At 45.7% G+C, this 27,074-nt stretch overlaps 1 protein-coding gene across 1 annotated transcript in view; it reads left to right on the forward strand.

The window, feature by feature from the left end:
- Positions 1–27,074, forward strand: part of LOC138513948 (hyaluronidase-5-like) — a 356,788-nt gene that overhangs the window by 61,858 nt on the left and 267,856 nt on the right. The window contains exon 2 of the mRNA XM_069629117.1: positions 24,267–25,271. Coding sequence (XP_069485218.1) covers positions 24,297–25,271 — 975 coding nt within the window. The 5' untranslated portion in view covers positions 24,267–24,296. The remainder of the gene's footprint in view (positions 1–24,266; positions 25,272–27,074) is intronic.

Raw genomic sequence — 27,074 nt, forward strand, 5'->3', positions numbered from 1 at the left:
AGATGTCTTGCTTTATTTGTCCCTCAAAAATATAACAGGCATAAATATTTGCATGCTCAATGGAAGGGCCATCTGTTGACCCATCAATCATAAACTGATAAAGGATGAAATCCTGATGTCCACTAAGAGTTGAAGTGTACAAACTGCACTGCATGTCATTCCCATACTTCGAAGGGGGGGTGAGGGGGGGAGTGGCCAGCAAAATAACAAGTTTGGTGGCCAAAGTGAGTAAATCGGGCAAATCTTTGTTATGTAGCAGGCAATGTTAAAAAGGTGATTCATAGGCTGAAAGATAACAGAATCCATCCTTTTGACACACAAGGCTAATGGACTTCGTCTAGGGGCAGATTTTTATTTTTTTCTATAAACATTGTCCTTGCGTTTTTGGCTTCTCTCATGCCACACGAAGGTCTCCCTCTTAAAGAGAGCTTTTGTGTCATCTATCCATTTGGAATCAGTGCTTTGAGGAAAAGACAGCATTGTTTACAGGTTACTGTGTTTGTATTTTCGGAGTAAGCTAACCACTCAAATTGTTTGAGCCACAGTACATTAACATTCCTCTTTTTGAATCTCTTGCCATGATCGCTCATTCTTCTCTTTATTGAAACAGCCTGAAAAGTCTGAAAAGGCTGAACACATTATGCCCAGGCTCAATATCGGCCATCATAAGATCACAGGTACTCTGGTCCGCATCATTCTCTCAGAAGTCAGGCCCTGTTTCCGTGGATCGAGATTTTTCTTTACCAAAAAAGTTTCATTTGGTTTGACTCATATTCATTTTAACTCTGATAGTCTGCACACAAGACTGATGTTCACGACTGGCAAAAGTTCATTTAGTCTGCTAAATAAATGACCACTGTCTGACACAGCCGCTCATCAGCCAATGTTGAATTATCTGACTCTTTGTTCTGCCTGGTCCTTCAAATGGCTTGGAAATCAAGATGTTTTATACTACTGAATTCATAGGATGTTCTCTATCCTCACTAATTCTGCGAGAGAAACAAATGAAAAGATGAGTGAAATAAATGGAAAGTCGCCTTATGGCATTCATAGAAATGCAGCTTTACCAGCAAATGTGGGAAAATACAAGTCTGTTGGAAAATAGAAAGCTAGCAACTGAATGCCAGAGCAAAGCAAGGAAAGAATGCATTCTGGGACTTATAGGCTTCCAATTTGAATAGGGATAATAAAGAAGCAACTGTTTTTGCTAGTACATTTTAAGGATTTACATTCGTCAGGTTAGTTTATCATGTGATTTTCAGGTCCTTTAAAACTGAGTGGTATTGCAGCCTTGAAAGCCAAACATTAACTAAAAGACATGTCTAGCAACTAGAGCATAGAAGATGGTTAAGTTCCCAAATTGTAGACTGGGCTCAAATCCCACTTTCCCCACTTAACTGAATGGCGTGATTCAGGTCCAATTATTTTCTTACTGTTCCTTGTCTAACAAAATTAGAAGTTATACAGTTCTCCAAATGAGAAATACTGAAACCCTAATGGTTGGATTAAGACCCCATCATGATTTCACTTGCCAATAAAAGTATGCATACAAATGCAGTCCTCAAACAACCCTTGAACCCCCCCTAACATGCCCATGCAAGAATACTGGAATGCAACATGTTTAACATGCATTTAAACACTGACAATACACCAACTATGCATGCACACAAACAATAAGGTCAGAAAGAAAATAGATTATGCTAGGCCACACACCCAACACAACCTTCGCACACAGATATCCAGCAGACAACACATGTATGATCCTCGTGCATATAATATGCTCAGAATACAAGCACAACACCCACTATTTGATTAGTTTGGAATAAAAGCACAAAGATTACAGTGGATCAGTAGGCAGAGGCAACGCCCCACCACACGCACAGTGTTGATAATCAGAACATGCAACATTTACAAACAATACCCTCTGAATAAGCATAAGTGCATATAACATGTACATAAAATATGCAAGAAACGTAAGTGAGTCCAGACTATACATTGTGAATCTCAACTCCGGATCTCCTGTTTAGTAGCTAGATGCTTAACCACCAAGCCACAATGTTGCACTGCTTGGTGTGTGATTCGCAAACTAGTATGGCGACACCCCATGACCATCAATCAAAAGACATCCTCTTCCCTCAGTGCCTAGCTGTTTTCCAGGCCCAATTCCCCTTCTCACACGAGTGCCAAAGGGCAGAATAGCCCTGCTTTGCCTTACTTCTCATGTATTGCTGGCCTAGAAATTGAAGTGTTGTTTCTCCAGGCACAGAATGAAAGTGTACTATAAATCATTGAATTGGTACGCCATACCACTAGTTTGTTTACTTTTATAGAGCCTACAGGTTGGCGTTTAGACCTTTGGATCTGCTCTTAGGTGACACATATAGAGAGGCCCTGGCTCTATCTGGAAGCAGAGGCTCCCTCTCCTTATTAAGATTGACACTTTCCTTTTCAAATTATATCACTATTTTCTACAACTTCAAGTTCTTGAAAGCACGTAGTGGAAATTAGGGTGTGCAGACCACACCGCTGGCTGAACAGCCAAGGTTTTCTCTTTTCTCGTCTAGAAGACCAGCTCATAATCAGCATATAGGGATGAAGAGATTCCACCAGGAATCCCTCACTGTCCGCCCTAGGTATCAGGGCAAACTGCTCAGTGGACTTAGTGTGCAAGTGCGCAAAGTCAGGCATAAAGGGAAAACCTCTGCCCCTGACTACTTTAGCTCATAGGCTCAAGAAGCACGTCCTCGACTCTTTTTCTTCCGACCGAGCCAAATATATTATCTGCTCAGGCCGGACATTCAAGCACTGCCAGTTTCCCAAGACTCAGCTACGCAAACACACACACAACATCCGTGTCTCTGCAGGTTGTTGAAGTGCTATGGTTGCAAACACATTTCATTGATCAGTGGCATAGACTTTCATGTGAATGATGGAAAATGTTCAACTCAAAGAGCTCACGAAGCACCAGGTACCTTGCAAATTTGTGATAGTTAAAGTGAGCAACACAATGTGCCCATTTAAAGATTTGTTTATATCCATGATTACTACTATCTCTTGACATGCAAAAAAACAAAGTTGCTTTAACTCACTAATCAAATGTTTTCAATGTCATGATTAACAACGAGCTGGAAGTTTGTGACGCAGAATTTGCATATCTATCTTTGTTTGGTACAGAATTTATTTTATTACTTGACTAAAATCACTGAAAGTGCAGTGGGGTTAACTAGATTGTACAGGTGAACATTACCTTGCATTCAGGATGTGAACACTAAACCACAATCGGCCTCATTACGAGTTTGGCGGTAAGTAGTAAAGTTGACGGTAAGTCTGTTACTGCCAACTTTACCACTACACCAAATAACGAGTCTGGGCATTGAGTGGAGGATTTGCCTCCAGGAAAATCTTGGAAGTAAATCCTCTAACTCACAGCCCAAAAATTGGCAGAATTGATGGAATTAGCGCGGCGGAAATTCCACCACAGCAATTTCTGCCAAAAAAGCCCCATTGAGTCCAACAGACTCAAATTAAATGGGGAATTACACAGCCAGGGCTGGACTGCCCCACCGGGACATCCCCCGGTAGGCCTCTGGCCGCTTAGGGCCTCTTTGGTGCGGAAGGATACAAGTGGCGTGAATCCACCTGGGTGGTTTCTTTTGAATTGGCTGCTGCAGGCGTGGCACATTTTTTTGTTTCTTCATTGCAGGGCTATTGGCTCACGCATGCGCTAGAGGGCCTGGGCACTGGGGAACCGCACGTGCCCTGCACACACATTGCGCAGGTCAGGTGCAGGGTCAGGTTGCAGGCAGTAGCCGTCACTACGGGCGTGAGGCCTTCGGCTAGAGACTCGAAGGTAAGCAGACGCTTTTAATGAAACAGTGCAGTGTGCCACGAAATACACAGGTCCCATGGGGTACCATGAGGGGTGCAATGCTACCTTGAACTTGAGTGTCAGCTTTATAGATATGTTAAACTCAATTTGCTTTTCACAGCACTGATTTTCTTTTTACATAGTGGCTGAGGTGGGGGAGGGGAAGCGTCCGATAAAGCTGTGGCAGAATAGCTGAGTAAGATGAAAGAACACGGGTGATGTGCTGCACAGGGTGCCAGGGAAAGATATGGTGCTTTCGGCTGCATTGGTAAATACGCAGGTGGCAGTAAAGGGTGGTGTGCCAGTTTAGGGAGTGTTGGCCCACACATGTGTACATGTAGATGAACGACTGCTCCGCACACTGGCTCTTTTCAGGTCATTGGCATATTCCCAGCATAGCCTGTCACCCACCACGGGACGCGGGAACAGTCCTCCGCAGCCCCTCACCCCCCAGAGTTCCTCGAAATAAGATGTCATGTCGTGTGCGTCCTTGGGTATAGTGGGACCCCGAGGAATTCGAAGGATGGCCAGAGGGAGGACGAGCTAGAGGTGTCCCGTACGAAGCAGGCTTGGTGGGGTTTGGGGAGCTCACCTCCCACTGATATGTTGCAGTGCCCATCATTAACCCCACGTGCTCCAAACAGAAAAGAACCACACACAGTAAATTCACAAAACATTCGCTTGCCATTTTCCATGAAGGCGAAATGCCTCTTGGCGTGCATTTTTTTTGTATTTTCGGTGGTACTGTTCATTTTAAAAATATGCATGAGGTCCACAGCGTGTTGCACTGCAGCACTGTAGTCTTCCCGGAAAGCCAGTGCCGAGACAGCAGCTTAACAGGTACACAGATTTCGGGCAGGTGGGGTGGGGGATATCTAACCAGGAAGACATTATTTTAGACGCAGAAATAATACAGAGATTGCGAACTGTGAAGGGTTTCAGCCAGGGAAAGGCTCATGGTGGGATGATCTAGTGAAGAGCAGAGTAACGCCCTTTTAACAGAGTGTATCTGTAGAACTGGTGGTCACTGGGTAATTCTGCAGTCAGAAGTGGAAGCGATGTGAGCAGAAATGGTCCCAGTGCAGCAGCAAAGGGCGAACAATGAAGTGGCATAATGCTTTACAGTTATTTTAATAAAAACTGACATACTTCGAAGGTAATGGGCCTCATTACGACTCAGGCGGTAAGGGTTTTACGGCGGCGTAAACAGCGCCGACCCTTACCGCCTGAGTACGAGGTCCCTTAGCGCCATAGAGGTTTTAACACCTGCTTTTAGCAGGTGTTAAAATCCATGGCGCTAAGGGACCATGGAGTTAATTACGCCACCGTAATTTACGGTGGCGTAATTAACGCCTTCCCCACTCCCATTATGCCCTATGGGGCAAAATGGGAATGGGGAAGGGAAAATGGGGATTTACCGCCCCGCCAAGGTTGGAATGGGGCGGTAAATCCGCCAACCACCATGGCGTAAACATAGTTTACGCCATGGTGGTAAAGTCACGGCCCAGGCGGTAACTTACCGCCTGGGTCGTAATGAGGCTCAATGTGTTTATGCCCTTAATTTACGGATTCTCTACACACAAATGCAAAACACACACACACAAACACATGCGCCCACACGCAAAACACAAACAAGATTATCAGTGTGCATGATTTTGTGTGGAGAGTTCTTGTACTTTTCTCCGCAGGCACCAAAGTTATGTGTCTCAATTCTCTGGTTAATCATAACTGCACACGTGCTAACACCATCTCTGTAATATTACAGTGTTATGGTTGCATGAAAATAAGAAAACAAACACTCATGCCATGATGGTTCATGGACATTTTCATGTGAAAAATGAATGTGTCCATTTTAATTTTCTAGAATTCTAACATACAGCTATCCCTTTCCTGGAACTGGTGCACACCAAAGTCATTTAAACAACATTGCCAATGCCAACAGTTTTGCTTTAGTGTAGGAATGGGAATACACACAACAGGCATAGCCGTAGTGGTATATTACCTACCCGTTGTTGGTAGCAGGTGCAAAAGGTGCGAATACCTGGGCATCTAATGGCAGTGCCTGACCAAAGCGTAAAACGTATGCACTTACCAAAGATATTGGCTTTTCCAATGCTCTTTTGAACAGGACTTCAGTGGCTTTGCCAATGCTTGTTTTCAACAGGACCTCAGTGAAGGACATGCAGAATGCTTATAAATCGAGTCCCGAAGGCAGGCCTGGTAAATCATTTTGACTACACCAGTGGAGTGTTTTCAGCTCCAATTAAGTCATTAACTCTCTGAAGACTGCTTTGAACAAACACTGGCAGGCACTTTGAATGTAAAGTCTGATGGAATTGAATGTAAAATCTGATGGAAGGGCTTGATGAAAGCAAGCTCAAAGAGTTCCCACAAGGAGGTGTTTTGGGCCGGCAGAGGCAGGCATGGGTGGGAATATCCATAGGGATTAAATGGCCATGGGCAGGCAATGGGTGGGCACATAACGAAACAACACCTACAGATTATCAACATGATTCATGGAATTATTTGCATGTAAAACGGGGATTTGCGTGGCATTCTGCCCCCAAACCCCTGTTTGATGAATGGGGATTTGCGGGCAGAATGGCACGCACATCACCAGGGGTGGACTTGCTGCTGAAACAATTTGTAATATGGGGCCACTTCAAAAATTATTTCCAGGGCCTCTTTTGGTTCCCAGTCCACCCCTGTACACAGCCACCACCACATGTAATCCGGCGGAAATTCCACAGGACCAAGTGGTGTTAACGGTAATTCATTTGGGCGGTATTCCGGCGGATTTACCTCCGGGATCGTGCCCACTTCGTAATGAGGCCCAATGATATTCTTTTGGCTTAACATGTTGCTACAAGGATTTGTGGTTATATGTGATTTTACTGCTCCCATTACATCCAAATCCATCTACAACGACACCTTAATAGCTTCTAATAAATACCGACTGACCTTTTCCATCGCCTATTTTCTACGTGCATATATACATACATCTACCTTCTATGGTCTCATAATGCCCTCTAGTGGATTTGTCTTTTATACTATTCCTTTGCTTCTATTTTTTTTTTGCAGTCTTTTTTTTTTCTTTTTCCTTTCCTATCATGGAAATTCTTTGACACTTCACCTGAAGAGTACATTTTTTTTTAATCTCTTCATTTCTAATTTTCAACAATAGTTAACAAACAATAGTAACATCATCTATAGTCATTGAACTGCAGAACATACAATAGTGGGAAACAATACAGCAAAATGTCATACCATAACCCCGTATCCCACCATATCAAACCTAAAAAACAATCGAAAACAAAATCAAATGTATCAAACAAAGAACATACAAACAAGACCACACAAACACCACACAAACAACACAAAGCCCCCCACCCCCAAGAATATAAAAGTAAACTATTGCACTCCACTCCATAGCACAACCCAGCCTTACCCATATAGCTCATCAAAATCCCCCCAAATTTCTCCATAAAGGTCTCCTTATCCCGTTCTGCAATTGTATTCACTCTCCCCTTTTGCTTCTCCACTCTTTTGACTACTAACTCTCTGTTCTCTCCTCCTTTCCCTTCTTCCTTTTCCTATCTCCTCCCCTTACTTTCTTCTATGCACTTACTCTATCAGAATTGTCCCTGGACCTAGTATGATAGCAACCTCGTCTGTAACCTCCTCCATCCCCTTACTGGTTTTTTCCTCCCCACCCCCCCTCCAGCACTATCTGCAATGTCATCAGGCCTAATATGATAGTCGCTTGTTTTGGTCCTCCCCTCCCTTTCTGCACCCCTCTCCCTCACCTCTTGTTTTTTTTCCAGCTCTACCAGAAATGTCGTCAGGCCTAATATGGTAGTCGCCTGTCTGTTTCCATTTCCTTCCCACTCTCCCCCTCCCTTCCTTATCTATGTTTTAGCTCTTGCACTATCTGAAATGTCGTCAGGTCGAGTACGATAGTTAATTTCACATCCTTACTGTTCATGGCTTGTAAGAATGTCATTGTTTTTTCCCTTGTTCCCTCCCTTGCTTTGAAGCGCTTTGAAACACATTGTGTATAGGCGCTATATAAATAAACTATCATGTCATATCCTGTTATAGTGATTACAGATCCCAAACCACTCTTCCCTATCATACTAGGCTCGGCACCAAGTCTGCCTGCCTAAATCAATAGGTGGCCTTTGCAGCGCCAGGTCTATCGAGTAATTTTGCAGTTCACGGCAGGTGGGGACAACCCTGCTTTTACTTGTCAAGACACTCAGCGATGTCCAGGCATCTGTTCGTGTTGTGGATGCAAGTGCAGAGGAGCATGTTTAGTGTGTCGCTCAATAAGCGGTCCCAGTAGCCAGATCCTTAAGGAACATTGCAATGGACATGGCAAAAGAGGAAAGCATGCCGATTGTCATTAATCAGGTGTGAGCAGGAAAATAGGGCTGCCTGGCTGCTCACCGCAGCCATCGCAGTACAGAAGCCAAAATGCTCTTACTGGGTCTGTGACCTCTCCATATAAGGGAAGCAGTGTTCCTGAGAGACACCGGGTTAGTCATCCCAACAGCACTAATATAGAAGGTCACTGGCCTGACACAAAAAGGGAACCAATGGGCCAGTAACGGAAAGACCTCTCTATGAGAGAACATGTGGTTCTTGGAATTAGAGGAGGTAAACATGGCATTTAGGAGATGTATCTGGTGCCAGGCCATTGTAGTGGCAGGTTGCATGTCTCTACTTCTCCTGCATTTACGCTGCCATATATTCACACTGTTGGGTAGGTAAATATGGTCATTAGAAGGTGTATGTGGTGCCAGGCCATTGTAGTGGTAGGATGTATGTCTTTACTTCTGCATTTACTCTGCCATATATTCACGCTGTTGCGTAGGTAGACATGGCCATTAGAAGATGTATCTGGTGCCAGGCCATTGAAGTGGCAGGTTGCATGTCTTTACTTCTGCATTTACTTTGCCATATATTCACGTCGTTGCGTGGGTAGACATGGCCATTAGAAGACGTATCCGTGCCAGGTCATTACAGTGGCAGGATGCATGTCTTTACTTCTGCATTTACTTCACCATATATTGACGCTGCTGCGTAGGTCGATATGGCCATTAGAAGATGTATCTGGTGCCAGGCCACTTTAGTGGCAGGATGCATGTCTTTACTTCTTCTGCATTTAGTCTGCCATATATTCACCTTGTTGCGTAGGTAGATATGGCCATTAGAAGATGTATCTGGTGCCAGGCCATTGTAGTGGCAGGTTGCATGTCTCTACTTCTCCTGCATTTACGCTGCCATATATTCACACTGTTGGGTAGATAAATATGGTCATTAGAAGGTGTATGTGGTGCCAGGCCATTGTAGTGGTAGAATGTATGTCTTTACTTCTGCATTTACTCTGCCATATATTCACGCTGTTGCGTAGGTAGACATGGCCATTAGAAGACGTATCCGTGCCAGGTCATTACAGTGGCAGGATGCATGTCTTTACTTCTGCATTTACTTCACCATATATTGACGCTGCTGCGTAGGTCGATATGGCCATTAGAAGATGTATCTGGTGCCAGGCCACTTTAGTGGCAGGATGCATGTCTTTACTTCTTCTGCATTTAGTCTGCCATATATTCACCTTGTTGCGTAGGTAGATATGGCCATTCGAAGATGTATCTGGTGCCAGGCCACTTTAGTGGCAGGGTGCATGTCTTTACTTCTTCTGCATTTAGTCTGCCATATATTCACCTTGTTGCGTAGGTAGATATGGCCATTAGAAGATGTATCTGGTGCCAGGCCATTGTAGTGGCAGGATGCATGTCTTTACTTCTTCTGCATTTAGTCTGCCATATATTCACCTTGTTGCGTAGGTAGATATGGCCATTAGAAGATGTATCTGGTGCCAGGCCACTTTAGTGGCAGGGTGCATGTCTTTACTTCTTCTGCATTTAGTCTGCCATATATTCACGTTGTTGCGTAGGTAGATATGGCCATTAGAAGATGTATCTGGTGCCAGGCCATTGTAGTGGCAGGATGCATGTCTTTACTTCTTCTGCATTTGGTTCGCCATATATTCACGTTGTTGCGTAGGTAGATATGGCCATCTTCTGGTCATTAGAAGATGTATCTGGTGCCAGGCCATTGTAGTGGCAGGATGCATGTCTTTACTTCTGCATTTACTTCACCATATATTGACGCTGCTGCGTAGGTCGATATGGCCATTAGAAGATGTATCTGGTGCCAGGCCATTGTAGTGGCAGGATGCATGTCTTTACTTCTTCTGCATTTGGTTCGCCATATATTCACGCTGTTGCGTAGGTGGGTATGGCCATTAGAAGATGTATCTGGTGCCAGGCCACTTTAGTGGCAGGATGCATGTCTTTACTTCTTCTGCATTTGGTTCGCCATATATTCACGTTGTTGCGTAGGTGGGTATGGCCATTAGAAGATGTATCTGGTGCCAGGCCACTTTAGTGGCAGGATGCATGTCTTTACTTCTTCTGCATTTGGTTCGCCATATATTCACGTTGTTGCGTAGGTGGATATGGCCATTAGAAGATGTATCTGGTGCCAGGCCATTGTAGTGGCAGAATGCATGTCTTTACTTCTTCTGCATTTGGTTCGCCATATATTCACGCTGTTGCGTAGGTGGGTATGGCCATTAGAAGATGTATCTGGTGCCAGGCCACTTTAGTGGCAGGATGCATGTCTTTACTTCTTCTGCATTTGGTTCGCCATATATTCACGTTGTTGCGTAGGTGGGTATGGCCATTAGAAGATGTATCTGGTGCCAGGCCATTGTAGTGGCAGGATGCATGACTTTACTTCTTCTGCATTTGGTTCTCCATATATTCACGCTGTTGCGTAGGTGGGTCTGGCCATTAGAAGATGTATCTGGTGCCAGGCCACTGTAGTGGCAGGATGCATGTCTTTACTTCTTCTGCATTTGGTTCGCCATATATTCACGTTGTTGCGTAGGTGGGTATGGCCATTAGAAGATGTATCTGGTGCCAGGCCACTTTAGTGGCAGGATGCATGTCTTTACTTCTTCTGCATTTGGTTCGCCATATATTCACGTTGTTGCGTAGGTGGATATGGCCATTAGAAGATGTATCTGGTGCCAGGCCATTGTAGTGGCAGGATGCATGTCTTTACTTCTTCTGCATTTGGTTCGCCATATATTCACGCTGTTGCGTAGGTGGGTATGGCCATTAGAAGATGTATCTGGTGCCAGGCCACTTTAGTGGCAGGATGCATGTCTTTACTTCTTCTGCATTTGGTTCGCCATATATTCACGTTGTTGCGTAGGTGGGTCTGGCCATTAGAAGATGTATCTGGTGCCAGGCAATTGTAGTGGCAGGATGCATGACTTTACTTCTTCTGCATTTGGTTCTCCATATATTCACGCTGTTGCGTAGGTGGGTCTGGCCATTAGAAGATGTATCTGGTGCCAGGCCATTGTAGTGGCAGGATGCATGTCTTTACTTCTTCTGGATTTGGTTCGCCATATATTCACGCTGTTGCGTAGGTGGGTCTGGCCATTAGAAGATGTATCTGGTGCCAGACCATTGTAGTGGCAGGATGCATGACTTTACTTCTTCTGCATTTGGTTCGCCATATATTCACGCTGTTGCGTAGGTGGGTATGGCCATTAGAAGATGTATCTGGTGCCAGGCCACTTTAGTGGCAGGATGCATGTCTTTACTTCTTCTGCATTTGGTTCGCCATATATTCACGTTGTTGCGTAGGTGGGTATGGCCATTAGAAGATGTATCTGGTGCCAGGCCATTGTAGTGGCAGGATGCATGACTTTACTTCTTCTGCATTTGGTTCTCCATATATTCACGCTGTTGCGTAGGTGGGTCTGGCTATTAGAAGATGTATCTGGTGCCAGGCCATTGTAGTGGCAGGATGCATGACTTTACTTCTTCTGCATCACGTTGTTGCGTTTACCTCTTGTTACCTTTACTTCTTCTGCATTTGGTTCGCCATATATTCACGTTGTTGCGTAGGTGGGTATGGCCATTAGAAGATGTATCTGGTGCCAGGCCATTGTAGTGGCAGGATGCATGTCTTTACTTCTTCTGCATTTGGTTCGCCATATATTCACGCTGTTGCGTAGGTGGGTCTGGCCATTAGAAGATGTATCTGGTGCCAGGCCATTGTAGTGGCAGGATGCATGACTTTACTTCTTCTGCATTTGGTTCGCCATATATTCACGTTGTTGCGTAGGTGGGTATGGCCATTAGAAGATGTATCTGGTGCCAGGCCACTTTAGTGGCAGGATGCATGTCTTTACTTCTTCTGCATTTGGTTCGCCATATATTCACGTTGTTGCGCAGGTGGGTATGGCCATTAGAAGATGTATCTGGTGCCAGGCAATTGTAGTGGCAGGATGCATGACTTTACTTCTTCTGCATTTGGTTCTCCATATATTCACGCTGTTGCGTAGGTGGGTCTGGCCATTAGAAGATGTATCTGGTGCCAGGCCGTTGTAGTGGCAGGATGCATGTCTTTACTTCTTCTGCATTTGGTTCGCCATATATTCACGCTGTTGCGTAGGTGGGTCTGGCCATTAGAAGATGTATCTGGTGCCAGACCATTGTAGTGGCAGGATGCATGACTTTACTTCTTCTGCATTTGGTTCGCCATATATTCACGCTGTTGCGTAGGTGGGTATGGCCATTAGAAGATGTATCTGGTGCCAGGCCATTGTAGTGGCAGGATGCATGACTTTACTTCTTCTGCATTTGGTTCGCCATATATTCACGCTGTTGCGTAGGTGGGTCTGGCCATTAGAAGATGTATCTGGTGCCAGGCCACTTTAGTGGCAGGATGCATGTCTTTACTTCTTCTGCATTTGGTTCGCCATATATTCACGTTGTTGCGTAGGTGGGTATGGCCATTAGAAGATGTAGCTGGTGCCAGGCCATTATAGTGGCAGGATGCATGACTTTACTTCTTCTGCATTTGGTTCTCCATATATTCACGCTGTTGCGTAGGTGGGTCTGGCCATTAGAAGATGTATCTGGTGCCAGGCCATTGTAGTGGCAGGATGCATGACTTTACTTCTTCTGCATCACGTTGTTGCGTTTACCTCTTGTTACCTTTACTTCTTCTGCATTTGGTTCGCCATATATTCACGCTGTTGCGTATGTGGGTATGGCCATTAGAAGATGTATCTGGTGCCAGGCCACTTGAGTGGCAGGATGCATGTCTTTACTTCTTCTGCATTTGGTTCGCCATATATTCACGTTGTTGCGTAGGTGGGTATGGCCATTAGAAGATGTATCTGGTGCCAGGCCATTGTATTGGCAGGATGCATGACTTTACTTCTTCTGCATTTGCTTCTCCATATATTCACGCTGTTGCGTAGGTGGGTCTGGCCATTAGAAGATGTATCTGGTGCCAGGCCATTGTAGTGGCAGGATGCATGTCTTTACTTCTTCTGCATTTGGTTCGCCATATATTCACGCTGTTGCGTAGGTGGGTCTGGCCATTAGAAGATGTATCTGGTGCCAGGCCATTGTAGTGGCAGGATGCATGACTTTACTTCTTCTGCATTTGGTTCGCCATATATTCACGCTGTTGCGTAGGTGGGTATGGCCATTAGAAGATGTATCTGGTGCCAGGCCACTTTAGTGGCAGGATGCATGTCTTTACTTCTTCTGCATTTGGTTCGCCATATATTCACGTTGTTGCGTAGGTGGGTATGGCCATTAGAAGATGTATCTGGTGCCAGGCCATTGTAGTGGCAGGATGCATGACTTTACTTCTTCTGCATTTGGTTCTCCATATATTCACGCTGTTGCGTAGGTGGGTATGGCCATTAGAAGATGTATCTGGTGCCAGGCCATTGTAGTGGCAGGATGCATGACTTTACTTCTTCTGCATCACGTTGTTGCGTTTACCTCTTGTTACCTTTACTTCTTCTGTCTTTACTCATTCTAACATTTACTTTGTCATAACAAGGGGAGACACCCTGTAACCCCTCATCTTTTATAACCCACATGCTTTCCCATAAACCACACTTGACCCTCACCCTGAACTTCCGGCTTACCTTAACCATATCGATTGCCACCTTGACGATGGTCAAGTAAAGGTAAGGAGAAGTAAATGCACGAAGAAGCACATGCCTGAAGAAGAGGTCGGGTAGAGGTTTTCTGGTGGAAGTTAAGGGGAGATACTGAATGGCGACAGCACTGCCTCCGACCTAGTCACCAATCAGAAGCAAAAAGCCCTGGCAGGCTACCAGTATGGATGTGGGACTGCTCTCAACGACAGAACTTCACTGAGGTAGTAGATGAATTCTTGAGGTGTCCAGGCGGAGTTCACCTCATCAACAGCAGCGGGGTTGTCATAACAGTGCATGGATTACCAGAATCCATTAGAACAGACAATGGCCCCTATTTCCTAGCAGACTTCCAGGCATTTGCCGAATGGTACCACATGTACACAGACACATAACTCCCTGAGGGATAATGGGCATGTTGAACAATTTATCAGGGCTTTAAACAAAACGTTTCGGTCGGCTGATTTAAAAGGCAAATCTTTAAGGGTTGCCCTGTCTTATTCCCTGATGGCCTACAGTACGACCTCTCACTCCTCCACCGGGGTTTCACCGGCAGAAGAAGTCCTTGGCTGTAAGCTTAGAAAAACTATCGTCATTAGTGGAATCCGAAGATTTGCATTTGCAACTGTGAGACAACACCAAGAAGAACAACCGGCGGCTGAATGTTGGGCCATTGAAAGAGTGCTGAACCGCCAAACGCCAAACCACACTGGACAGTCTCTACAAAGAAATGGTCATTGCTGACAAAATTGAAAGAACATGGTCACCAGGAAATTACTCATGGTTCCGAAGAATAGGACCAACGAATGCAGAGCCAAAGAGAGAGATTAAGATGAAAAGGATGCTTGCACAAGTCAAGAAAACCAAGAATGTAACGGAGGTGAGAGAGAGCATATTTGCACGCCAGGAAACGGAAATTACCAAATTGAAAAAATAGAACACAGGTACCGTAGCAGACAGCGTCCTCGGAAGTTGTAAGGCTATGCTACATGAATAATGGGTACAAAAATAAGTTCAGTTTCAAATTAATCGAAGAGTAAGCCGGTTGTGAAGTGGGCCGCTTACACCTGAGGCAGACCCTCTCAAGCGTGTATGCCAGCATAAAAGGCGGGCGCCTGCGCAAAGCGTGACCGGTTACAGCCCGACTCTTTGGTGACAGTTATTCCCTCGAGCTCCTCGCGCTGCGTAGGTCGCACAGGCCTTGTGATTGTGAACCAACAACGCGGCAGTTCGCTTTACACACAGATGTACAATATGGGGCAGAAGAGAGAGCGAACCCACCGCCGGGCTAAAGGTGCCCAGTGTCGCAGAAAACAGATTTAGGACTGCGTCAAGCGGTTTCTGGCATGACAATAAAGTGCTGTTTATGTATTTTACCCCCTAAATCCAGCCCTTACAGGGATGAGGAGTTAGATCTGTTTTGTTAGAATGATTTAGAAGCGGTGGATGGACGTTTGAACGGTGAGACCCTGAGAAGTGACACATTTTTTAAAAATTATAGGATAGAGATGAATACACACCAATACCGCTAGAGAGCGCTATACAATCATTTTAGCTTTAGATCTAGAAAATACATGAATTCATTAGTTTACCTTTGTCAATTCTTTATTTTCGTGCTTTATATAGCGCTAACATGCTTCCTCGCCCCTCTCATCTGCTTGCGAACGCTGTGAGACGCTGAAACTTGCTCTTAAACCCCACAAATATATACTTGGTACAATAGCAGCATCAAAGAGAAGACGCAAACGTGCACCACAAGGACTATGTTCAGATCCTCGGGCCCTGGGCCCCTGGGACAATGAAAAGATGCTCTGTCCATGAATGCTCCCCGTGGTATTTATTTATTTGTTTGGATTTATAAAGCGCCTGGCAAACTGCAGCTCTCCAGATGTTTTGGACTACAACACCCATGAGCCCTCACCGCTCACTGCGAGTTGATTGGAGCCAGGAGCTTTTTACCTTGACACCAACAGCTACCAGGAACTACTTTTAGCCCCACAGGCCTACTGGTGCCATGCAGACATAGCTATCAGGGCTGGACTGGGAACTAAAAGAGGCCCTGGAAATAATTACTGGGGACCAAAAGAGGCCCTGGAAATAAAGTTCAAAGTGGCCCTATATGACACAAGCCCAATGCTTTTCCTATGAGAAAATTTGGAAATACCACAGAAAAGAGGCCCAGGGTGCAGAGGCCCACCGGGAAATCTCCAGAGTTTCCTAAAGGCCAGTCCACCCCTGATAGCTATGTGACATTAACGTTGTGTATTTGGTAATGTTTATAAAGAGATCAACTAGAAAAGACAAAAAGTTTACATTTGCATCGGATGGGCCACTTAGATGTGCAGCATGTTATTTACTAGCTCCTAGTACACCAGACGTAGCTCCTTCGTACAGGGTGATGCTCATTAAATCTCAATTTTGAGCCCTGCCCCAAAACATCTGGAGAGCCGAAGGTTGAAGACCCTTCTATAGTGCAAAGGACTCTCTCCCGAGTGAGGGTGGGATTCAGTGTTTACATTTCCAGGTAATTCTAGATGCCCTTTCCCTGCTTAATCGGCAGGGCCATGCGACTGATGTTGAGATGTCCGTACTGCTAAGCTCTCCGAGGAAGCGACCACTCCTACTCAAACGCTGAATCTTGAACTCTGACTGCATCACTAAGGAACTAGGTAAGAGTTGGGAGCCCTGCTCTTTACACGAAGAGCTGCAGCGTTTAGATGGCTCCTAGTTATCATGGGGAAGACACAGGGCAGATTAAGTCAAGAGAGAAACTACGTATTCATACCTTTCAACCCACACGCTTTTGGCAAGTGACACCCGCCCTGTAATCAGTTTACTCCCCCGCAGGGGAGTTGCTAGGTCTGGAAAAGACCCGGGGCTAAGCTGATGTCCGAACTGTTGGGACTGGGGGCTAGCTAGTCTTTTGGCTGTAGCTCCTGGGATTCTATCCGGGACTACAACCAAAAGATCAGGGGCTATAGCCCCCTTAGCCCCCCCCTAGCAACGCCTCTGCTCCCCCGCCAAGATCCTAACATGCTCATGCGCTTCAATGGGCTTTCACCCGCCAAAAACAAAATCGTGTGTCTTCGCCCGGCCTGGGGCCCCAAAAGGTTGGCAGCTATGAGTATGGAGAAATTAGTGGTTGACAAATTTGTGTGCAGTTTACTGTATCTTGAGGCAATTCGTGTTGGTAAGAAAGCTCTATTTTACAAGTCTTCTTCTGGGCATTTAGGCCCTTTTGATGAACTGCCTGCCACTAAATCGTGGCAGGAATGGGAGAACGGACAATATGCCTTGCCACGGGAATATGTTTGAAGGGGCTTGGGAGTTGGGCATTGGCGGGGGTCCTGATGGGCAGTGCTAGCTAAAAGCAAATGGAGGCACTGTCCTATATACTTTCTGCACTAAGGTCCTCAAGCTGACCTGGTCAGATTGTGACATCTACAAGGAACCCAGCAGTGACAGAAGCAGCAGTTTGACTTGTGGTTGGTAGGTGAGCGGTTCACTGATTTTGTGGAAGTTCAGGTCTTGGCATTCAGGGAACACACCCTGAGGACATAATCGGGTTATTACTGTTGACCAATGGTGCCTTGACCATCTTAGAGACAACCACAAAGGCAAAAGCCTGGTGAAGAATTGAGCAACCATGCACCTGTAGGGGAGGTCAAATTGACAGGATGAGGCACGAGATGGAGAATTGTGTCCAACCCTATACCCACATCTCTCTGCCCTACGCTCAATATCAGGCAGTTCCTCTAAATCTTCCAAACTCTCACCTGAGAGTTTGAATCTGTATGATTTTCCTGCGGCCCAATAACCCGCGACGGAAATGTTTGCATAGGAAATATACGCAATACAAAATGTTCATACATTTCCCATGCGGACATCCATCACAAAGCAACCCCAAAGCCATACAAACACACACCCCTACCCACACCAGACCCCCACCCACACCCCCAACATACCCCCATCACCCTACTTACCGTTACTTCCGACGCACTGTGTCTCTGCAGCGCCAGTTCCCTTTCACTTCCGTGATCGGGGACCGGCGCCGCAGGGTCCTTTTTTTTTCGGCCAGCTTCAGGGGTTTCCCCCCACAACCCCCACTCACTATACTGTATAGTGTAGTGAGCGGGTGTTAGGGAGAATTCTCAGAAATGTGCTAATTCCCTTCACCTTAGAGACCCCCAGTAACTTTGCTGGATTTTGAGGACTTGATTTTTTTCCTGGAAAGAGTGTGAGCCTTTTTTCCCACTCTTTCATGTATTTGTGTGTGTGTTTTACACTTGTGTTCTTTGATTATGGAGTTTTAAGATAACTCCATAGGCATCTTTTCATGTGTGTTACACAGCACCCTCAGTGCAGTGAGACAGGGATGTCTTTTTATACTTCCCAAAGGTTAAAATACCTTCTCTGGGATAAACTACTGTTTCCCAGAGTATGTAAAGTGAAATTGACTTTACTAGTCTTTCCAAATTCCTAGACCCAGCACTCACCATCTTACAATGGAAAGCTGGAGGGGTTACATAGTATCCCCTTTGTCTAAATACTCATGTAGCAGTCAAATGCTACCTTTTCCTATTGAAAAGGTTAGCAGCAGTGGTTTTAGTGTCTCTGCGCACCAAAACCAGGTTTGGTCCCTTTGTTTTTATGCCTTTGGTGGGCTTCAGGACTGAAGACTGCCTCTGGTGTCTGAGTGTCTGCGGTGGGCAGGAAGTGAGGGAGGGGCCCGAAACTCCCTGTGCCTAGTCTCCTAGGAGACCCAAATGCACTCTGGCGTGATTGACTGGCTGACTGTCCAGCAAGGACAGCCACCCTGCTGGGTGAGTGACAGCTAGGCTGGAATGAAAGGGAGAACACTGTTTAAAAGGTGAGTCTCTTGGACTGGAGAGCAGCATTGACCACTGGAACAAAAGAACCGAAGAAGAGCTTCTAAGTAACTGAACTGCCATTTGGCTCCTATTTCAGGGGAGCTCAAACTTTCTCAAAATCTTGGAGTTTTGTATTGAAGTGTATTGGTATATAAAATTAAGTTGTCTCCTTCTAGTGAAATGTTTTCTAAATGATTGTGTAATAAATGAATAAGTGTGTTTCCAAGAAACCTTGAGTATAAGTGCCTACTTGAACCACTGTGATTGAAATTCCTCTGTGTAACTACTTGTACTGCTCATATTCACTCTTGAGATACGCCTGGCTGCTCAGCTCGCTACCAAAAACTATGCGGTACAGACTTATACCAAAGGTTGCTTTGGCTAACTCCTGTAGTCCTAATTGTGTGTAGTGGTCCCAGAGGGAACTGCATGCAATTCTGCCTAACAGCGGGGTGTTGCGGGGGACACCCATGCAGCCCCTGGCCTTTTTATTTCAGTCGGGTGAGCTGCAGCGGTGTCCCCCGTAACCTCCGCTCACTATACTGGATAGTAGTGAGCGTGGCGTTGCTGGGGACACCCCCGCAGACCCCGCAGCCTTTTTTTCAGTCGGGTGAGCTGCGGGCGGTGTCCCCCGTAACCTCCGCTCACTATACTGTATAGTATAGTGAGCGGGGTGTTGCAGGGGACACCCCCGCATTCCCCTGCAGCCTTTTTAAACGTTTTTTTAGACTGACCCCACCAAAAGACCTAAAACACATACTACGAAAAGTTCAAAATTTTGGTAGTTGGAACTTTTCGTGGTATGTGGTTTAGGTCTTTTGGTGGGGTCGGTAATTTATATTCAGTAATTTTGACCAATTCCGATAGTTCAGCAGGACTTAGTGCAGTTTCTTCCTTTCCTGACTTCTTCCCCTGCTTCTTCTATCCGGTTGTCTTGCGTTCCTTGAAGCGGAAGGGTCTGTTGCTCTCAGCAACCACCTTGCCCGACCTATGAGACCAGTCAGGACAAAGGCGCTGTCGAGGAGACAGATAAAATAAAGGAGGAAAAGCCACATAGGCAGAAAAACCTCCTTGGAACAGGATCCTCTTGACGTACCAGTGTTTGAAAAGAGTCCAGAAAGCAAGGTGGATAGGTCATTGTGCAGAGAAGGACTGACTGCTGGAGGGCGATGGAAAAGCTGTAAGGGAGATACTGCCAGGCACAGGGAGAGGAGATCCGAACGAAAAGCGGAGAAGGCAGTCAGGAGCAGAGGAGGAGAATCGCTGGAGGGTGCAGGAGCGTGGCGCCAGCCGCGCAGTGAAAATGCAACAGCAGGTAGGCATGCCGCAAGCAGGGAGGAGCCAAGGCAAAGCTGGAAACCAGATAACAACAGAGAATAACAAGAGCGAAGGGGAAAAAAACTGGAGAGGATGGCAAAAGAGGGAATACAAGGGAGAGTAATAGCCAAACCAGAGAAGAGAGTTGCAATGCTCCGAGCGATGCGCAGGAAGAATAGTTAAGCTAGCGTGCCGCCATTTGGAAAAAGAACTAGAGCGCTACTCATGTACATGAGTAGAGCGTTCTGGCACACCCAGAAGGGAACCTCCAACGCCGCCAAAGCGAGCAGTGTCTGTGCATGACACCTATGTCTTGAATAAACGCAATGCACAAAAACCTAAGCAGTCACAGCAGTAGTGGCAGAAGAAATCAAATACCATTTAGGGGTCACAGACAAGGAAATGGAGGGCTCTCCAGTGCCTGCCAATAGTGGTTCCCAGGCAGAGGGCAATGGATGTGTCCCTGATCAGTGGTGTTCCAGGGGTTTCCCAGAAGGGGTGCCTGGCTACAATGATAGGGGGTTATAGGCCTCTATTGCAGGGTGGGCCTGCATGCCTTATGGGGAGGGCTAGCCTTCATTGCTGGGGTAGAGGGCATCTACTCTAATAAGAATGGTGGTATAGTGCAGGTCCGGAAGTTATTGAAGGGGACAGAACTGAGTTGACAGCTCTCCTGATGGCAGCAGCCTGGCCATGGTCAATTGCACAAGGATACAACCAGAGCAGAAATATTTGACGGTCTGTGGTGGTCATCCTTGGAAATGGAAGTACAGAAAACAGATCTCTTGGTTACATGAAACTTCATTTGAACGCAGACAAAAAGCCAGAGGTCATCCTCAGGAGGGTTGGTGTTTGTAAGACTTTCCCAGTGATCTGCATGGTGGGTTTGGACGGTTACATGTGATTTTAACGAATAGAAAATAACGAGTAACATTAATATCTAAACCTTTATAATGAAAAAAATACTGAATGTATTTTTAATTTGGGGGATCCCTGTCCAAGCCCCTCGTTTCCCTTCATATATAATCCCACCCCAACACTCTCCCCACCCATTTTAATCCCTTACCCCACCCCACCCCAACCCCACATATATATTTACAAAAATGTGGTATTTTGTTTCGTTATCAATGTTTAGATATTAATGTTATTCGTTAGTTTCTATTCGTTTAAATCAGTGAATACCGGTTTTTGGACTACCTGGATGAGTAGAACATGATGGTTATAATGGGCAAAGGTGCACTGTCATCCCGGATCCTTTCTCCATTTTCACGAAGCAGGAACCTGTCCTGTTCCTACTGAGAGCATAGCTCCCAAACACGGTACACATGTGACTGGGGGCCTGAGAACAGCAGTAGGATGAATGCCCGGTCCCCTGACCAAGGAGGTTATAGCAGAGGTGTTTCTCTAGACCCAGAGTAGCGGAACACCATGAGTGGGGGTTCTTTAGTGAAGTCATGAATTCACAATCAGTGTGTGCCAAATGTCTGGCTTATGCAGAGTAACAAGCGATTGAGCCAAATGCAAAGTATAAGGAGTAGATATGCCTGATGGGACCACAAAGTAGACTGTTGGTCATCCAACGGTGCATGGAAGAGGCCCTTAAAAGAGTACATGATATCCTGGAGGCAGGACACCTGGTCGTGCCTAAAACCCAAACTCAGCGATTGAGCCAAATGCAAAGTATAAGGGGTAGATATGCCTGATGGGACCACAAAGTAGACTGTTGGTCATCTAACGGTGCATGGAAGAGGCCCTTAAAAGAGTACATGATATCCTGGAGGCAGGACACCTGGTCATGCCTAAAACCCAAACTCAGCGATTGAGCCAAATGCAAAGTATAAGGGGTAGATATGCCTGATGGGACCACAAAGTAGACTGTTGGTCATCCAACGGTGCATGGAAGAGGCCCTTAAAAGAGTACATGATATCCTGGTGGCAGGACACCTGGTCGTGCCTAAAACCCAAACTCAGGGTGCTGAACATCTTTGTTTGGCCCACAATCACATGTGACCTGGAAGCCTTACCTAAATTGTGCCATATGTGTCAAGTCATGGGCAAGACAGGAGAGACATGTAAGGCTTTTCAAACGAAAGTGATCCGTTTGTCCGCAATGCTATGCACAGCCTCTGGAACATCAAGGGCGTGAATCATCACCCGAGCACAGGCTGTCATTGAAGTAGGTGAGAAGTTCAACAGGACCCCCAAGAGTACCTCAGGAGATAGATTTGCTCAGAAGAACGTACAGCAGCGGGAGAAGCAGCTTGCGCGTCGTGAGCTCCTTCAAGATGATCCTGGATGGCTGGGAAGAGAACAAACAAGGGTGGAGCCCAGACTATTGTCCCGCATGTTTTGAACATAAGGAACTGCTGTCTCTTGAGAAAGGAAGACTGCAGGAGGGCAAGCAGAATAGATGATATCTTATAGTCAGGTCTATATCAGCGGCTACACAGGAGGATGTACTGTTCGTCCCAGTAAAACCAAATGCAACTACGAATAAATATTGGAGCGTGAGGACAAACCTGGAGACGACAGCACCTGGAGAAGTCATGCCAGTGCAATGATGAGGTGGGCTTATTTGTCTGCCCATGAGGAGATTGGGGATAACATCCCAGGCCACTTGATGGACTGGAAGAATGGCTCCACCATGCTAGGAGTTGACCAATGTCCAACGGGAGGCATTGCAGCAAGTGCCAAGCATGTTTGAGATTATATTGTCCAGCGCTACTGCAGTTCCTAGGAGTGTGGAGTATCCTAGGAGTGTGGAGTATAATGTGTCAACAGCTGATGCTGTGTCATTGCATTCACACCGGTACAGGACCGCACCAGCTGAGCTTAGAGCAGCAAAGCAGCATGTTATAACCAAACAAACAACAGATATAGTGACTGAACCGGCCCCAGAGCTCTGGTGCTAAAGCCAGAAGGATTGCCTCATCTTCCATTTGGAGCGCTGCCTGCGCAGATGCTGTTCTGGTTATGGCTGTTGGGTTATATTCTTTTCGAGCCTCTACCTTTCCTGATGACGTATTCAGGTTGTAGGGTTCTCAGTTCTGGGAGATGGGAGGCCAAGACCTTGCATCACTTTGGTATATGTCGATTTAGCATCCTCTTGCTTCCTGCTCAAAGCCCTGACCACTGAAGGCATCTTACCCTGCCAGGAGGATGTTGCAGGGCTCCCATTATAGGAACGGGATCTGTTTGTATCATCTTGGACTGTTTGTAAGCAAATAATAAAAGCATGAGTTTGCCCAGTAGCTCACTTTGTGCCGTTCATGTTTATATTTCACTCATTTACAGACTGAGGGCCTGATTCATGGAATATTTTGCACGGTGCCATGTACTTTTCACTGGTTCAAAGTGACTTTGCACTGCCAACAAACACCCTGATTCATGGAACAGTGCAAAGTGTCTTTTTTCCGTGCAAAATCACTTTGCATGGTAAAAAGAGACGCTGCACTGTTCCATGAATCGGGGTGGAGCAGTGCAAAGTGTATTTTGCAGCGCAAAGTGACTTAGCGTGACAAAACTACATTTTGCACTGTTCCATGAATCAGGGTGTTTGTTGGCAGTGCACTGAGTGCAAGGTCACTTTGCACGAGTGAAAAGTACTTTGCACCGTTCAAAATATTCCATGAATCAGGCCCTGAATGCAGAATGTTAGGGTATAGCAATTCCTGTCTAGGTGCACACCATGGCACTATGTTAGGGTATAGCAATTCCTGTCTTGGTGCACGCCATGGCATTATGTTAGGGTATAGCAATTCCTGTTGAGGTGCACACCATAGCATTATGTTAGGGTATAGCAATTCATGTTAAGGTGCACACCATGGCATTATGTTAGGGTATAGCAATTCCTGTCTTGGTGCACGCCATGGCACTATGTTAGGGTATAGCAATTCATGTTAAGGTGCACACCATGGCATTATGTTAGGGTATAGCAATTCATGTTAAGGTGCACACCATGGCATTATGATAGGGTATAGCAATTCCTGTTGAGGTGCACACCATGGCATTGTTTATCTATGTTTCATCGCTGTCTTCAGTCAAGAACAGTTTCAGCAGATGTGCCTGGACAGATGTTAAAATGCATTGTTTAGCACTTAAGAAAAATAATCCTTGCCTTATCAATAACTGCATCACCTTTACTGTTCTGTGCTAGGTGAAACCTCACATATCATCACGCTGAGTGATGACTCTGCTGGAGGCCATGCAAGTTGGCGCAGGCATCCCTGGTGGTGGCAGCTCTAGAAGGTGGTTCTGTGTCCATCTACTTGCCGCCCTCCTGTTTTTAGTCCACCCATCTTCATCACTAAGTGCTCCTCCGCTGATGGATAAGTCCCCTTTCCTTCTCATCTGGAATGCCCCAACAGAAAAATGTGGCACATCTCACAATGCCAGTCTGAATCTGCGTTTTTTCCAGTATGTTACTAGCCCAAAGCTAACTGCCACTAACCAGAACTTGACTCTGTTCTACGAAGACCGCTTGGGCACCTATCCTTACATTGATGTGGTCACCGGTCAGTCAGTCAATGGTGGGATACCTCAGCGTCTTGCGTTAGCTGGCCATCTCCAGAAAGCTGCAGAGGACATTAGGATGTATATGCCATCTGGTCAACAGGCAGGACTTGCAGTGATCGACTGGGAAAGCTGGAGGCCAACGTGGGCCAGAAACTGGGCCTTTAAAAGGGTTTACCAAAGTCAGTCTCTCGCGGCTGCTCTTCTGCAGGATCAGAGCCTTACAAAAAGTAGGGCGAGCCTAGTGGCCAAAAGGACCTTTGAAGATGCGGCGCAACGCCTGATGCTAGAAACTCTTGCACTTGGGAAGTCACTGAGGCCAGCCACATTCTGGGGGTATTACCTTTTCCCTCAGTGTTACAACTATGACTATAAGCAGAACCCCAACAATTATACTGGAATTTGCCCAGACATTGAGAAGAAGCGAAACGATGACCTTCATTGGCTCTGGCAGGAAAGCACTGCGCTGTACCCCAGTATTTACCTGGAAACCGTCTTGAGGTCATCTCCAAATGCTGCACTTTATTCACGGAATCAAATTCAGGAAGCAAAAAGGGTTTCCACCATCCACAGACAAAACGCGCCACTTCCAATTTATGTTTTTGCCCGGCCAGTGTTCACAAACGCCCCAACAGTATTTCTTCATCAGGTAATCAAGTTTTTATATTTTAAATTATGTTTTTCATGCACATGATCCATGTTTTTACAGAACAATGTTTGTGCCTTGAAGCTTGTAATCTTAGGCTGTTCTTATTATGTCAATTCTTTGGGAGAGGGAACCATTTCCCAGCATTTTGAGCACAGCTGTTTCACCTAATTTTTGCAGGATTTTTATAGGGGGCTAGGTGGTTATGGAAATTGTTTTAATATGTAAGGGTAGTTGGGGGCTGGGCTGGGCTGGGCATGGCGAGATGAGGTATAGAAGGAGGGCATGGGGGCTTGCCACCATCACATTGTCTCAAACAATGCAGGAAAACGGCCACGGTAGGTTGTGCCTGATCCCTTTATCCGAGCTGTTGCTTTCTGTCTCTTTTAATCGAGCAATTGTTGATAAAAACTTGGGACCTGAGTCACAAAGAATCGGTCATCTGCATAACTTTCAAATAAATTCGTTTTTTCCAGATGTTATGTTGTTATGTTATGTTAGAACATTTATAATGCGCATCCATGGACCCTGGGGCTTGAGGGCGCAACAAGACATATACAACAGATAAAAAATAAGCCCTGCAGTTATGTAGCCGGGTAGAAATCTAGCTACTTAAATGAACAGGTGGGTTTTCACATTGTTTGTAAATGCTTCTGTGCATTCCAGGTCTCTCAGGTCTGATGGTAATTCATTCCAGATCTTGGGGGCAATTGCGGAGAAGGCTGTATTGGACATTTTCATGGTTCTGCATTTGGGAATAGCTAGGAGGTTCTGATTATTAGATCTCAGTGATCTAGCATAGGATCTTGAGGTCAGATGTTGCTGTAGGTATCCGGGCATCTTTCCCGATCTGCACTTTTGTACGATGGTAAGGATCCAGAAGCATATTCTCACTTCAATTGGTAGCCAATGTAGAGTACGTCGGGACGTTGTAACATGGTCTCTACGCTTGAGCCCCATTACTATTCTAACAGCTCTGTCCTGACAGACCTGAAATCTATTCCGACTAGTTTTATCAATGTCAATGAGTAGGCTAGAGAAATAGTAAATTTTTGCCGCAATGATTGCTCTGGCAATCGTTTCCACATTCTTTTGGGAGGTCAAAGGTCTTAAATGAGCTAGTCATTTTATATAATCTGCACAGGATGATGCCAGATTACTTATGTGGGATTTCCTAGTAAAATGCTGGTCAAGTATTACTCCAAAGGGTTTTCACTTTCTTCAGCAGAGCAATAATTTCTGCACCTATATGGAAGCTTTCGTATGCTGTGCTCAATTTCTGTAGCATATGAGTGGATCCAATTATCATCAACTCTCTTTTATCCTTATTAAGTGCTGATTTATTGTAGATCATCCATGACTCAATGAGGTCAAATGTCTTGTTAATTTCTGCTTTGTCTACTTCATGAATCTCCGTGTGGGGCACGACACATTGAGTGTCGTCGGTGTAGTTCGTAAAAGTCACACCGTCATGAGCCAACCTAGCAAACAGAGGGGCAGTGAAAATATTTTAGAAGCACAGTGGGGTACATGCGCCTTGGGGTACCCCGCAACTAACTTTAATTGGCTCAGATTCCGCTTCTCCAAGGAAAACTCTACTTTCGCGATTGCAAAGAAAGGAGGTGACCCATTGAGTGACAAGGGGCGAGAAGTTTGCGACTTCTTTTAACCTGGTGGGCATAATGGAATGGTCCACCAGGTCAAAGGCGGCTTATAGATCAAGCAACATCAGCAATGATGCTTCGTTCCTGTCCACGCGGGTTAGTTGCTAAGATTTAAGCCCAAGGAGCGCAGTCTCAGTACCAA

This window comes from Ambystoma mexicanum, chromosome 12, assembly GCF_040938575.1.
Source record: "Ambystoma mexicanum isolate Mex_15411 chromosome 12, UKY_AmexF1_1, whole genome shotgun sequence".
In the NCBI taxonomy this organism is placed as follows: Eukaryota; Metazoa; Chordata; class Amphibia; order Caudata; family Ambystomatidae; genus Ambystoma; species Ambystoma mexicanum.